General features: G+C 41.9%; 1 protein-coding gene across 2 annotated transcripts; it reads left to right on the top strand.

Moving 5' to 3' along the window:
- Nucleotides 1-584: 584 nt before the first annotated feature.
- LOC124140819 (C-type lectin lectoxin-Phi2-like) lies at nt 585-3,333 on the top strand. 2 transcript variants are annotated; one of them, XM_046508592.2, is made up of 3 exons: nt 585-1,041; nt 1,949-2,140; nt 2,592-3,333. In XM_046508592.2, the coding sequence occupies exons 1-3, from the start codon at nt 783-785 to the stop codon at nt 2,804-2,806; spliced, it is 666 nt and encodes a 221-aa protein (XP_046364548.2). In that variant the 5' UTR covers nt 585-782; the 3' UTR covers nt 2,807-3,333. The 2 variants fall into 2 exon arrangements, with proteins under 2 accessions (XP_046364548.2, XP_046364550.2); XM_046508594.2 differs by having other exon boundaries at nt 585-1,037; nt 2,592-3,331.
- The last annotated feature ends 12,656 nt before the right edge of the window (nt 3,334-15,989 follow it).

Genomic DNA, 15,989 nt, shown 5'->3' with positions numbered 1-15,989 from the left:
GCACGTCATCGTATCCCAATTGAGTGGATCGATGCCCCTTATGTCAATCACTGGATTGTTTGGTCCAGATTATTTACAGACCGCCGTCATATAGCTGGAATAATATTACCGACTGTGGCGTTAAAAAACAAACATTTTAGATGCTGACAGAGTCAACATTACGAAATATTTGCAGTATTATATACATGAACAGTGCAAATGTATATTTTGCCATGATTGGGTAAATATCCAGGTGAGCGATGCAGGCCCTATGGGCCTCTTGTTTACGGGGAGCACGGGTGGCCCAGTCGTCTAAGGCGCCGCGGTTCGCTGTGCAGAGTTGCGTCCCTTGGGCACGCCAGAAGCGTATGATTGTGGGTTCGAATCCCGGTTAACCCCGATTATGTTTCTAGGTTTGTCGGCACCATACCTGTGCTCGTGTGTTTCACCGAAGTGGTAAACGTCTGAGACTTGCATCACTTCGGGCTTTCCTCCCACATTAAGCTGACACGCCGCGATATAACTGGAATACTGTTAAAAGCGGGTTAAACCCAACTCACTCACTCACGCACTCACGCACTCACGCACTCACGCACGCACGCACTCACGCACTCACGCACTCACTCACTCACTCACTCACTCTTGCTTATGGACCGCCGCCGTGTTGCTGGGATGTTGTTCGACGTTAAACAACAAACAACAACTACCATGAAACACCCATTTAGTGAAGTAGGTTGACATTTAAGTTGTGTCATTATATCTCAAAAGGAAACGAGACGAACACTGTACATATCTATTATTTAATGTTCACTAGGGTTGCCGGTTACATTTACCGGAGAGAAATATTAGTGTCGGGATGCAGCCTTCCATCCAGCAGATGCTTGTGGCCTGTTGGGTGCTACATTGGCACCATAACCCCGTGTTTTGCACAGCGCCATGGAAGGGGACTGGTGAAATTGCATGTCAGCAAATTAAGGAACTGGCGGCTGGCTGCAGCATCAACCCCCATGTTACGCTGTGCCCCACTGATGCGAAAAAAGGGCGAACAGTCAAGAAAAGTCAGTAGGAAGATTTTTATCTTTATTATTTCTGCATGTTTGTTCGTCCGTTTGTTGTTTAACGCCGCACTCAGCAATATTCCAGCTATATGACGGCGGTCTGTAAATAATCGAGTCTGAACCAGACAATCCAGTGATTGACATCATAAGCATCGACTGGTTGGCTTGTTGTTTAACGCCGCACTCAGCAATATTCCAGCTATATGACGGCGGTCTGTAAATAATCGAGTCTGGACCAGACAATCCAGTGATTGATGTATTATATACTTAACAAAAAGGTTCCTCAATATGCATTTTAAGAACAAAGCATTGAGTAATGGCAATCACATTGAAAATTTGATTCAATACATCCATTATTGCTGGGTGCAACATTTAAAGTTTCAGCTTCATCGGTCCAGTGGTGTCAAATGTTGGTTAGTTGGTTGGCTGGTTGGTTGGCTGGTTGGTTGGTTGGTTTAACGCCGCACTTTGAAATCACCTTATGAAGACTTAAGTTATGGCCTTGGTTTTTTGTTGATTGATTTGTTGTTTAACGCCGGACTCAGCAATATTCCAGCTATATGACGGCGGTCTGTAAAACAATCAAGTCTGGACTTGACAACCCAGTGATTAATATCATGAGCATCGATCTACACAATTGGGACACGATGACATGCATCAACCAAGTCAGCGAGACTGACCACCCGATCCCGTTAGCCGCCTCTTACGACAAGCATAGTCGCCTTTTACGGCAAGCATGGGTTGCTGAAGACCTATTTTACCCCGGATCTTCACGGGTCTGGTGTCTTACGGAAGTATGTAACAGACGACGCGAGGACAAGCAGGCTATGAAATCGGCCCACCTCACTTTCATAGCCGCGTGGCTGTCAAATGCCAATATATTGTCATGTTTCCCCTTATTCCAATGACAGAGCGGTACAAGGGATACAAGACCATCAGAGCTGCCAATGAGACGATTCGCGTGAAGATATCCTGGATTATAAAGACGTGGCATGACGCATCGGGGCGGTGTGAAGAAGATGGCGGGTTTCTTGCCGTACTGAACACCGACACGAGACGGAATGTTGTTAAACGGATCGTTGGTGCTCATGCTTTCACCCTGGGTATGAACATCTAGAATGTATATTTTGACGTATGATAAAAACAAAACAGAAAAGGTTTTACAGTTCAAAGATACCGAGGGAAGGGGTGGTCATGACGGACCATGTAATCAAAGGTGTCGCAGATTGTTTTTGATAATGTTTATGCGTGTCTGTACGCAACCATCTAACATATAATTGGATAATGGTGATATATTCTGCGAATTGTACGCAATACGGAGCTTATCTGGATCTCTGCCTGATTTCGCTGGAATTTTGCTGTGCTTGGCGTTTAACAAAAAAACATTGAAAAAACATTTGTCCACTCTCTGACCGAGTCTTTTAGCAGCCGTTGTTATACAGTGGAACTATTCCCGTATGTATTCATACATTCAAATAAGACGCCGTGATATAACTGGTATATTGTTCCAAGCAGCGTTAAACTCAACATTTCAATAAATTGTTTTTTTTTCAGAAAAGGCTTGGATTGGCTTAAGAGACGTCCACGGTAACAACACGTTTGTTTGGGTGGATGGAACTCCTCTTGTCAACTGGAAGAAAAGAATAGTAAAAGCTACTCCAACGAACGTTTTGAGAAAGCAAACTTGTGTTGCAGTACTTATCGGGCACAGGCTGCGGATGGGTACCAGTATGTGTGACAAGAAATTACCCTTTTTGTGTCAGATATAGCAAGAACCCCGTGAAGATCCGGGTAGCGAATAGGTCTTCAACAACCAATGCTTGCCGTAAGACGTGACTAACAACAAACAAACAAACAAACAAACAATGTGTAGTGTAGGATTTACGAAGAGAGCGACCCGTGAAGATCCGGGGTAGAACAGGTCTTCAGCAACCCATGCTTGTCGTAAGAGGCGACTAACGGGATCGTGTGGTCGGGCTCGCTGACTTGGTTGATGCATGTCATCGTATCCCAACTGCATGGATCGATGCTCATGATGTCAATCATGAGATGTTTTTCGGTAACTGTTGTTCATGTGATTAGAGTAAACTACAAATGTCTCTTAAGAGTCCCAAAACTCACAACACGGGGATGTAATTGACTGATCCAACCACTCAATCTTCGATGTATTCAGGAAAATAAAAGAGCTACAAAATCATACAAATATACAGTAACTTTTAATTTTATTAATAATTGTCTAATGCATTGTATGTAGTCAAGTTGTGCGTTTGAATCCAAAATGTGACTCCACTTTACTAAGAAAGTGACTTGTGAGGATCCAGGGTAGAAAAGGTCTTCAGCAACCCATGCTTCCCGTAAAAGGTGACTATGCTTGTCGTAAGAGGCGGCTAACGGGATCGGGTGGTCAGTCTCGCTGACTTGGTTGATGCATGTCATCGTATCCCAAGTGCGTGGATCGATGCTCATGATATTAATCACTGGGTTGTCAAGTCCAGACTCGATTATTTACAGACCGCCGTCATGTAGCTGGAATATTGCTGAGTGCGGCGTTAAACAACAAACACAAATACATGGTCGATCACCGTTTAGGAGGTATCAGCAAAATATAGAGTATGTAAAACAATGCATGACTTTACTTTTTTTTTAAAATGACTTAATTGTTACGTATGGACTGTCATAATTATGAAAGCTGTCTGTTAAAGCCTTTTAAAATTGAAATTGTTTAGAGGTATCATAAATGTATCAATATATATATTGTCCTTTTAATTGCATACTACTATTAAATGCATACTCCTATTAAATGGACCCGTGAAGATCCGGGGTAGAATAGGTCTTCAGGAACCCATGCTTGCCGTAAAAGGCGACTATGCTTGGCGTAAGCGGCGACTAACGGGATCGGGCGGTCAGGCTCACTGACTTGGTTGATGCATGTCATCGATCCCAATTGCGTGATGGCATTTGGCATTTACGTGATTCCAATCCTTACTCAATTCCGACGACGTGGTCCCTTTAGCGGTAGCCTTCATCATACATTTCAGTGTGAAAGACGGATTTCTAACGTTTTGAAAAGTTATATTTTCACAACAGTTAATATCTATAGTGGGGAGAATTTAAATTTTGCGTTTCGTTTGGGGTATTTTTTTTATAAAAGACTTTCAACTACAAAGGTAGTATTTAATAAAGAGGCTGTTTCACGTATTGCGACACCCAGCGAAATATCTCCTTTTCCACGTCACGAGATGGGAGGTGCATCATACACTCTTCAAAAAAAGAAACGCATAGGTGTTTTGAGAATTCCAATTCGATTTTTTTTTTCCAGCAATCGTCATAAAGACAATTCTTATGTTTGATTCCCGTTAATCATGTCATGTTTGTTGTGCATTGCGCGCAAACACATCTCAAAATGGGTTTTTTAAACGTTCATCAGCAAAAATGCAAAGGATGCACGGAAATTGCTCTCAGAAAAAGTTTTCAGCACAATGCACGTGCAAAATGTTGGTAACAAGAGTAGAGACACTGACTATAAAAGACCGTACAAAATTCATCAGTTCATTACGAATTTTCTGACGTGAACGGAGATCGAAAAATGCCAAGATTAACTGCAGCTGACCGAAATATCGCCATTGGACGTTTGGAAGCAGGGGAGTCCCAGTCTGGCGTTGCGAGGCATTTCAGCGTTCACCAAAGCACCATATCTCGACTATGGGGTCGATATACCCGCACTAATTCGACACAAGATCATCCCAGAAGTGGAAGACCACCCCTGCTCAGGATCGGTACATCCGGTTGCATCACCTTCGGAATCGATTTGCTACAGCAACGGACACAGCAGGACAAGTGCCTGGTATGCAAAAAATATCCGACCAAATCATCAGAATTCGCCTGAGGGAAGTGGGAATTCGAGCGAGACAACCAAAAGTTGGACCTGTCTTGCGACGTCCACACCGTCAACGACGTCAATGTAGAAAATACATTGAATAGATGCATATAACATCAATCCTAGTGAGCTAAGTTTGGGTCAGACAACCCTTGGGTCTTTGCCCGTAGCTTTGTTGTGAACTAAAAGAGGATGTCAACTTAACAAAGGTCTAAGGTTAAAATCTCACGACTTTACGATCAGCTTAAGGGTGTGTTGTTGAACCATGCCGCGGTGAAGTGAAGCGGCAGTAAAATCATTGGCATTACGAGACCATGTCTGAGACCGATACAAATATGTTACGGGTCCCAGAAAATTGTTTCAGAGAAAACCTCGATGTTTTAAAGCAGTGACTGAAATCGTTTTTTCTAAACAAAAAAATACAGAACACGCAAGTAAGCTGGCCCCGTGTAGATTCCTTGGTAGAGTCGTCCGCCATTACCCGATGTCAGCCATAAGAGCTGATTGACGACAGCCGGTTGGTTACAATAGTTTCCATGGGGCATACACATTATATGACTGGTTCATAGAAACCTAGTGGTGACACCTGGTGTTTGCGGAAAGTGTAAGCATGTCCTGTTCTAGCGGGGCGGTCGGGTAGCCTAGTGGTTAAAGCGTTCGCTCGTCACGCCGAAGACCCGGGTTCGAATCCCGACATGGGTACAATGTGTGAAGCCCATTTCTGGTGTCCCCTGCCGTGATATTGCTGGAATATTGCTAAAAGCGGCGTAAAACCATACTCACTCACTCACTCTATCGGTAGCACCCACCATTCACGCAATATTTTTTTTCAGAATAGCTCACCTGGATATTTAGACAACAGCTTAAAATGTCAATAAAGACAGTCATTTGACAAAAGGTGCAGTCAGCGTTGATATTCGAGTATTTTCTGCATAAAGACGAAGCAAAACCAACACTAAACTCTAAAGATTTGCGCAAAACATCAAAAACAGAAACATGCAGGCCAAACATGCATATTGAGATACGATAACAGCTCCGGTGTGTTCAATGGGCACGCCAGAAACCTATGATTGTGGGTTCGAATCCCGGTTCGCCCCAATTATGTTTCTAGGTTTGTCAGCACCATACCCGTGCTCGTGGGTTTCACCGAATAGGTAAACGTCTGAGTCCTGCATCACTTCGGCCTTTCCTCCCACATTAAGCTGACACTCCGTGATATAACTGGAATACTGTTAAAAGCGGCGTTAAACCCAACTCACTCACTCACTCACCTGTTGTTTTCAAATAAACGCTTTCCATTATCATAAAGAATGTCTGCTGTCAGCAGTCTTTTGTTCGATTCCAACAAATGTGTTTATGAATCACTATCAAATATTGATGATACCGATAGTGAGAATATCCTTGCCCACCGATGGCACCCGCCACAAACACATGCAAAGGCAAGTCAAATGTTCACCTTAAACAACACGGGAAAGATAAGTAAAAATAGAGAATTGAATCGGACATCATTTTAATCAATGATGCGTCAGGTCCTCCGCATGTCTACCATTAAACATTTATGAGAGCATTAGGAAGCCCCCGACTGCTGTAAGCCAAATACATCAGTAATTGAGCATGTCCAATCAAAAGCGCGGACAGTGTTTCGGGGAAAGAGAGGGGTGCAATTTATTATCATACAAGTGTAGATTCCACCGACATATCAAACGGTCTTTGACATCAGTTTCTACATCAACACCTATCCGCTAGAGTGGCACCATCACAAAAAATAGAAGTGAACATCATGTTATTCAGCAGCTATTGCGGACGAATATCATTACATCCCCATATGCTATCTTGATCTTAGTATAACCCATAGAACTTTGAGCATAGCGTGTCTGTCTGTCTGCTTGTACTGGTCCGGACCAATGCCGTTTTTATGGTGCTAACCCACTGAGATAATATGCCGCAGTTTAACATGAATGACCCAACCAAGTATGCGGGCCTGTCCAACCGAGAAGCAAACAGATTTTATAACCATACTTTTCTATCCCTCTAGCCACGGGTGTTTCTGTATCGTCGAAACCCGTGAACATCCGGGTTAGAATGGGTCTTCAGCAACCCATGCTTACTGTAAAAGGCGACTATGGTTGTCGAATGAGGCGACTAACGGGATCGGGTGGTCACGCTCGGTGACTGGGTAGATGCATGTCATCGATCCCAATTGCGTGGATAGATAGTCTAGTATCAATTTACATATAAATTTACGTCATACATCTGGAATATTGCTGAGTGCCGCGTTTAACCACAAACAAACATACAAACGATATATTAATAAAGTGTCATAACGGAGAGATCTAGCTGGCTAATATTTGGGCAAAAGTTCCATTGGATAGACTTGGGCTGATTTACTGAAGCATTTGTCGACGACTAACGGGATCGGGTGGTCAGAATTGGTTGATGCATGTCATCGTATCCCAATTGCGTGGATCGATGCTCATGATATCAATCACTGGATTGTCTCGTCCAGACTCCCATTATTTACAGACCGCCGTCATATAGCTGGAATATTGCTGAGTGCGGCGTTAAACAACAAACCAACCAAAAACTAATGTGAGAGGAAAGCCGGAAGAGGTGCAGGTCTCGGGCATCTATGAAATATACTGAACCGCAAAAGAAACGTCACCATGGATTGATGTATCAGAAAGCTTTTTTGTCCAAACACTGTAAACATACTTTGAGACATATTATAAAGATGAAACTTGGCAAAACTGATCATCAAGGTTGAAATTAAAGTGTCAAATGTTCTTAAAGTGAAACACCACTCGTCTCTGAGAAAATGGCATCACAAGTCAGTATCTCGTGTGTCCGCCATGTGCAATAATGACTGCCGTGCAACGTCGATACATTGAATGGATGAGGCGGTTGATGAAGGCCATAGGCACTTGAGCCCACACTCTGTGGAACACCTGACGCAGTTCAGCTGCAGTTGTCGGCCTTGGTCGGACGTCATTCAGCCGTCTTTGAATCTCTACCCACAGGTGCACATTGGGATTTAAATCGGGACTGAGGGCAGGCCACTGCATGGTTCTGATGCCATTGTGCTTGAGGAAGTCTCTTGTTTCTGTCGCAGTGTGGGCACGGGCTTTATCATGCATTCGTGGTTGCGCCGACGTGCCAAATGAGGTATGGCGTGTGGTCTCAAGACTTGATCAATGTACCGAATTGCTGTGACTCCATTGCCTGGACCGATGTTCTGAAAGACCACAGGGCCGACCCTCTTTGCAAGACCAATTCCACCCCACCCGAATAACGTTCCCCACGGCGTCGCCAGACTCTCTGCCATCTGTTGAAATACAGTAACGGCTCTCGTCTGAGAAGAGGTCTCTTTTTTGCACTGCTGGTGGCGCCAATGCTGGTGCTGTTAAGACGGTCCCGGCGATGACGTGGTGTCAGAATAGGTCCTCGATGTGGTCTGCGACAGTGGAGGTGTCTGCTCGTCAATCGTCGATGCACGGTGTCCGCACTAATGTGACGCTGGTGTGTCCCCATGGTCTGCCGAGCAGTTTCCACAGCAGTAACAAAACGATCTTGAAGATGCTGTCACACGATCCTGACGTCGGGTGGTGTCCCTTGGTCTTCCACTACGTGGTCGGTCATCTGTAGTGTTGGTAGTCTGGTACCGTTGCTGGAGCCTGTGTATGGCCCTTGCGTGGACTTGAAATGCATGGGCTACTTGCCGGGCGGTTTGTCCAGCTTGTAATCGTCCAAGTGCTTGGTGTCGTTGATTTCTTGTCAATCATGGCATGTGGTATCAATTCAAAAACGAATGAATGTTATCCGAACTGTGTGGATTTTTATAGGGCAAGAAATGGGGGAACGCATGTGTATTACAATTTGCATGGAACTCACGTGTGTCGGGTTACCATGGCCGTTGCCTTGATGCGTTTGGGCGATGACAACTTTTCATGCATTGTTACTTGGGGTGACGTTTCTTTTGCGGTTCAGTATAGTTACATCTAATCGAATTCATTCGAGCACCAATATCAGGAATTAACAGCCCATTTAGGAAATTTTATACATGAACATGTGGCTTATATAAATATTTACTTGATAATTGTGCAGCAAGGTAAGTGTCTCATGTTTCAATGTTTATGCAAGAACACATGCAAAGATACAATAAAAATCACGAAGAAAAGGAAAAGTCATCTTCTCTTAGAATGTTCAAAAACGTATTAGTGCATATGACATTTCAAAGGAAGAGCGTTATGTGGAACAGGCATTTTTAATATGCATTCCACACATACTATATTTGACAACAATGTCCATTACAGTTTGAACCGGGGGCACGGTTAGCCCAGTCGTCTAAGGCGCCGCGATTCGCTGTGCAGAGTTGCGTCCCTTGGGCACGCCAGAAACCTATGATTGTGGGTTCGAATCCCGGTTCGCCCCAATTATGTTTCTTGGTTTGTCAGCACCATACCCGTGCTCGTGGGTTTCACCGAAGTGGTAAACGTCTGAGACCTGCATCACTTCGGGCTTTCCTCCCACATCAAGCTGACACGCCGTGATATAACTGGAATACTGTTAAAAGCGGCGTTAAACCCAACTCACTCACTCACTCACTCACTCACAGTTTGAACCCTGAAGATTTGGGGTCGAATAGGTGTCTTCAGCAAACGCATGTTTGCCATAAAAGGTGACTAACGGGATCGGGTGGTCAGGCTCGCTAACTAGGTTGATGCATGTCATCGATCCCAATTGCGTGATGGCATTTGGCATTTACGTGATTCCAATCCTTACTCAATTCCGACCACGTGGTCCCTTTAGCGGTAGCCCTCCTCATACACGTCAGTGTGAAAGACGGATTTCTAAGGTTTAGAAAAGTTATATTTTCACAACAGTTAATATCTTAAGTGAGGAGAATTTATTTTTTGCCTTTCGTTTGGGGTATTTTTTTTATAAAAGACTTTCAACTACAAAGGTAGTATTTAATAAAGAGGCTGTTTCACGTGTTGCGGCACCCAGGGAAATATCTCCTTTTCCACGTCACGAGATGGGAGGTGCATCATACACTCTTCAAAAAAAGAAATGCATAGGTGTTTTGAGAATTCCAATTAGATTTATTTTCCCAGCAATCGTCATAAAGACAATTCTTATGTTTGATTCCCGTTAATCATGTCATGTTTGTTGTGCATTGCGCGCAAACACATCTCAAAATGTTTTTTGGAATATTGCTGTGTGCGGCGTTAAACAACAAACCAACCAACTTGGGCAATGTGCATTTTGCCTTTTCCAAATTCCAACCTACTCTGATCAGATAAACATTTACTGTAAGGTAAATCAACCTAACAGCAATTTGAGTTTGCAGACATTGTCTTTGTATATCTTGAATAAAACTTGTCAATTGGTCACATGTAGTCTCATTAAAATCAGATCTTTCACTCATATACGATACCTATCGTCGTGAAGATATTCATTAAATCCTATCTTTTACTACGATTCCTACCTGCCTAAAGATGTTCTTTAAATCAATTCTTCTACACCGATGCGATACCTCTCGTCGTAAGATCTTCTTTAAATCAGATCTTCTACTCCGATGCGATACCTCTCGTCGTAAGATCCTCTTTAAATCAGATCTTCTACTCCGATGCGATATCTCTCGTCGTAAGAGCTTCTTTAAATCAGATCTTCTACTCCGAAGCGATACCTCTCGTCGTAAGATATTCTTTAAATCAGATCTTCTACTCCGATGCGATATCTCTCGTCGTAAGATCTTCTTTAAATCAGATCTTCTACTCCGATGCGATACCACTCGTCGTAAGAGCTTCTTTAAATCAGATCTTCTACTCCGATGCGATACCTCTCGTCGTAAGATCTTCTTTAAATCAGATCTTCTACTCCGATGCGATACTTCTCGTCGTAAGATCTTCATTAAATCAGATCTTCTACTCCGATGCGATACCTCTCGTCGTAAGATCTTCTTTAAATCAGATCTTTTACTCCGATGCGATTCCTCTCGTCATAAGAGCTTCTTTAAATCAGATCTTTTACTCCGATGCGATACCTCTCGTCGTAAGATCTTCATTAAATCAGATCTTTTACTCCGATGCGATACCTCTCGTCGTAAGATCTTCATTAAATCAGATCTTTTACTCCGATGCGATATCTCTCGTCGTAAGAGCTTCTTTAAATCAGATCTTCTACTCCGATGCGATATCTCTCGTCGTAAGATCTTCTTTAAATCAGATCTTTTACTCCGATGCGATACCTCTCGTCGTAAGATCTTCATTAAATCAGATCTTCTACTCCGATGCGATATCTCTCGTCGTAAGAGCTTCTTTAAATCAGATCTTCTATTACGATGCGATACCTCTCGTCGTAAGATCTTCATTAAATCAGATCTTTTACTCCGATGCGATACCTATCGTCGTAAGATCTTCTTTAAATCAGATCTTTTACTCCGATGCGATTCCTCTCGTCGTAAGAGCTTCTTTAAATCAGATCTTTTACTCCGATGCGATACCTCTCGTCGTAAGATCTTCATTAAATCAGATCTTTTACTCCGATGCGATACCTCTCGTCGTAAGATCTTCATTAAATCAGATCTTTTACTCCGATGCGATACCTCTCGTCGTAAGATCTTCATTAAATCAGATCTTTTACTCCGATGCGATACCTCTCGTCGTAAGATCTTCATTAAATCAGATCTTTTACTCCGATGCGATACCTCTCGTCATAAGAGCTTCTTTAAATCAGATCTTCTACTCCGATGCGATACCTCTCGTCGTAAGAGCTTCTTTAAATCAGATCTTCTACTCCGATGCGATATCTATCGTCGTAAGATCTTCTTTAAATCAGATCTTCTACTCCGATGCGATACTACTCGTCGTAAGATCTTCTTTAAATCTGGTCTTTTACTCCGACACGTTTCCTATCTGAATGAAGATCTTCACGCAGGAATAGCATTGAAGTAAAAGATTTGATTTAATGAAGATCTTAAAGAAAACGGAGTTTCATAACATCATTAACATTTTGCTCGATTTTTGCACATTTTTCTCCCAATTTGACCGTTTATTATTTTTCTTATGACATTTTTGTCATGTCATTCGATAACTAGAAGAATGATCAATAACTGTACTTAATTTTTATTTATTATGTTCACAAATAACGCTTGTAGAGACATTTTGTGCAACATGCAGAAATCCATGGTCCACTGACAGGCCGTCACGTATACGAGTGACCCCCTCTCAGGTGGTCCCTTGTACGCGAGACGGAAGAGCTGTCTCGCGTACACGTTACGTCCTCTACTGATTATATAGATGAATTATTTGTGTTTTCTTTACTTTCTCGGTTTATAAATACTCTTAAACGCAAGCTATCATTTGGGTTATTGTGCTAAGCAACGTAATGTTATCGGATATTGTTTTGCCTCTCCTCATATTAAATACGAATCCCACCTAATACATTGGTAGTCCAGTGAAGATCCGGGTAAGAATTGGCCTTCAGCATCCCATGATTGTCGTAAGATGCGACTAACGGGATCGGGTGGTCAGACTCTTTAACTTGGTTGATGCATGTTGTCGTATCCCAATTCCTTAAGTTGATGCTCATGATGTCAATCACTGGCATGTCTGGTCCAGGGAAGAACATTAATTATTTATACAGTCAAGTCTCTGCAATATGCACCTACCAGCCGATTCGTCTCGCATCAAAACACGGGACTGTGTACTCGCGGGCAGATGACCACGGAGTACGCTGATCACTGTGTCGGATTAACGAGACTGATTAATGAGTGATTTCGGTAATTCGTTGCAAATTAGGTGTGTCGGAGTCGGAGTGCGAGACTGTCGGATTAACGGGTATAAATAGCACTGATTTAATCGGTTCCCATCATTAGTGTCGGATAAAGCCGATTGTCGGATTAACGAGTGTCGGATTAACGAGACTTAACTGTATTTTGACTTTGAACCTGTATATCCCTGTAAGCGAAGCAACTCCTGCGACCTTGTCATTTATTTTAATTCCCTTATTTTTCCAGAGCATTTACACGGTTTTGCATGACAATATATTCAATGAAGTAAAGCACGACAGCTTAACCAAAGCTTATAAAAGTAATCACATTTACAATTTATGACGGAAGTATACTTTGTTAACTTATGAAATTCAGTGAGCTCCTTCTGCATAAATTGGAATATTCGTTGATATTTAATATTCTTAAAGTTGAAAATGATTCGTTTTGAGAAAATAATGATAAGGTTTAAAGGATTGTTATTTTTCGATAAATAACCAAAAACAACATTTTGTTACCGGGCGTTGCGTTTTGTGCGATATCCAAATTTCCTTGTCATAATGAAAGTTCTTCTTGGCCGCTCACAGTGACCGTTTAGGCGCTGGTCCGGTTTGACCGTATCCGATGTTTTCCCGCTCGCCTCCTGCTTGTCCGGATTTTAGTTTTCGACAAGGGCAAGTTACTCTAACTATACTTCAGTGTGACATGGAGAAGTAACTGGTTTGTGACGGAGCGAAGTGTTAAATTTAGCCTATCCAAACAATGTTTTGTTTGTGAAGTTTTAATTATGATATTGAAATTCAGGACTATTTGCACCAACCATTTATAACTTAAAGAACACACTACCCTCTAGTCCAGTACTGAGATATATAGTTTACCGTATTCGACGTAATAAGCGCCCAGGGCGCTCTCAAAATTAGAAATAGGGGGCTCTTATTAGAATATTATTTTGGTGGAAAAAACAGAGTTGAAAGATAAATTTCATGGTTTATGCTGACGGTCTGAACTGTTTATATACGACAGATATATTTTCCAGAATTTAATTGCCCATAATTAAGGGTGCATATAACAAACGAGTGCGTATAATACACGAATAAATAAGTCTTGTGTACATTGATCAATCGGAAGGGGTGCTAATTGGGATTGTTCACTTGCCAATATATTAGCTAATAATGCCGTGGCCGCTTATTAGAGCGGGGCGCTTATTACGTCGAATACGGTAAAAAAACAAAAAAACAATCTAGATTATGAAAATGCAAGACAAGCGAGCATTGGGAAAGAAACGTATTGTGTTATAAAAGATTTCATATACCATTTGTTAGATTTTATCTTCTCGAGGTTTAAATATTGACTCAGTAACTAATACATCAAAACAACAAGTCAGGGACCTATAGGCTATCATGAACTGAATAAATTAGGTTATGGATCACAAATATTTTGGGTGATATTTTTATGAAATTGTCACCTCAGTCTTCACTTCAAACAATATTCCCATAATATTCATGTCCCTGACCCGTGAAGATCCAGGGTAGAATAGGACTTCGGCAACCCATGCTTACCGTAAAAGGCGACTGTTGTCGTAAGAGGTGACTGACGGGATCAGGTGGTCAGGCTCGCTGACTTGGTTGATGCATGTCATCGTATCCTAATTGCGTGGATTGATGCTCATGATGTCAATCACTGGATTGTCTGGTCCAGACTCGATTATTTTACAGACCACCATCATATGACTACATTTAGAAAGTGGTCGAATGTAACAAATGTTATATTTGGGATAACACTTTCTTAGTAAAGTACAGATTCTCGTAGTTTTTGGGGTTGAGTCCCGTCCGGGATTCGAACCCACACTTGCCAGAGTGAGGCACCTAATCGCCAGCACACAAAGTCAGCGATCTAACCCACTCAGCCACCGAGGCTTCCACAAAAATGAAAGTCTGACAACTGGTAGTCTAGATCACGTACTTTGAGTACCCCTCTGCCAAGTGTAAAATGGCACGGCTCCCATGGCCGAAAGCTATGAATACACAATGCCATTTAGAAAAGTGTTCAAATGTAACAAATGTTATATTTGGGATAACACTTTCTCAGTAACGTACAGATTCTCATACTTTTTGGGGTTGAGTCATGTCCTGGATTCGAACCCACACTTGCCAGAGTGAGGCACCTAATCGCCAGCACACAAAGTCAGCGATCTAACCCACTCAGCCACCAAGGCTTCCAAGGCCACCATCATATAGCTGGAATATGGCTGAGTGCAGCATTAAACAACAAACTTTCTGAAAGGCATTGCCTGTTCATTGCATGTAATGCCCTGCCGCTGCAAGCCTCTTGTAAGAGAACAAAGTTATCGTACATACAATTAAATGTGAAAGTACTCTAACATCCTCCACTCTAAACGGTATTAAAATTTATCTTTTCCTTCCAAGCAAAAAAACACAGGCACAATAAGGTACACAGATATTGAGCTACATAATTTTTGTTGTATCTTGTCCAACCAAAGCTAAATGGTTCGAAAAATTAAAGATTCTGTCACAAGTGGCTCATCGCTGTTTATAGATTCCAAATTGGGAATAGGTCCCCAGAAATCTGTTGGGTGTGAGAGGCACAAAATGGATTGGATTGTCAGGCTTGGTGACTTGGTTGACTATAGATTAATGTGGATCGTTGCTCACAATGTCGATCACTAGATTGTCTGGTCCACTCAATTAAAAAAGGCCCCCATCATAAACATATGCAGCTTGGATAGTGTTAAACAACATCTCATGTTGGCAAGTCTCCTGTCATCACTAAAGGATGAATACGGTTATAACTAACTCAAAGGAACCACTATCTTTAGTTTGGTATAACAAACAGGACAAAAATAAAGTTTGTAATAACCACAGGTTGTTATAAGCGTGTTCATTATATACATAGTTTACAAATATCTTTAGGTGTATAAATTGGTTTACAGATCTGTCAACTGTAAAAAATCAAGAAAGTAGAAAAAAAATACTATTTCCCAATTAGGTTGGCTTTTATAGTCTGAAAACCCTATTTAGCAATAAAATAGGTCTCACAAACTGTTTTCATACATGCCAAAACACAAGATATTATACTCAACGACAGCATGTTTAAATAATTGTCCAGGATCTTGGCCATGACATTGAAGTATTATTGAATAATACTTAAATACACCCAAAAAAAATGTAAGTGCTTTTTTCGCCAACCACTTACTTCAAGATGGGATAGAAAATATATGTAAACCATTGAAACATAAGGCCTCGTTTCCCTGGTTTACATATATTTTCTCCAAGGCCTTATACATCAG

This window comes from Haliotis rufescens, unplaced genomic scaffold, assembly GCF_023055435.1.
Source record: "Haliotis rufescens isolate VD_foot unplaced genomic scaffold, xgHalRufe1.0.p SCAF_60, whole genome shotgun sequence".
In the NCBI taxonomy this organism is placed as follows: Eukaryota; Metazoa; Mollusca; class Gastropoda; order Lepetellida; family Haliotidae; genus Haliotis; species Haliotis rufescens.
The sequence above is the reverse complement of the archived record's forward strand: the minus strand, read 5'-3'. Positions and strand labels throughout refer to the sequence as shown.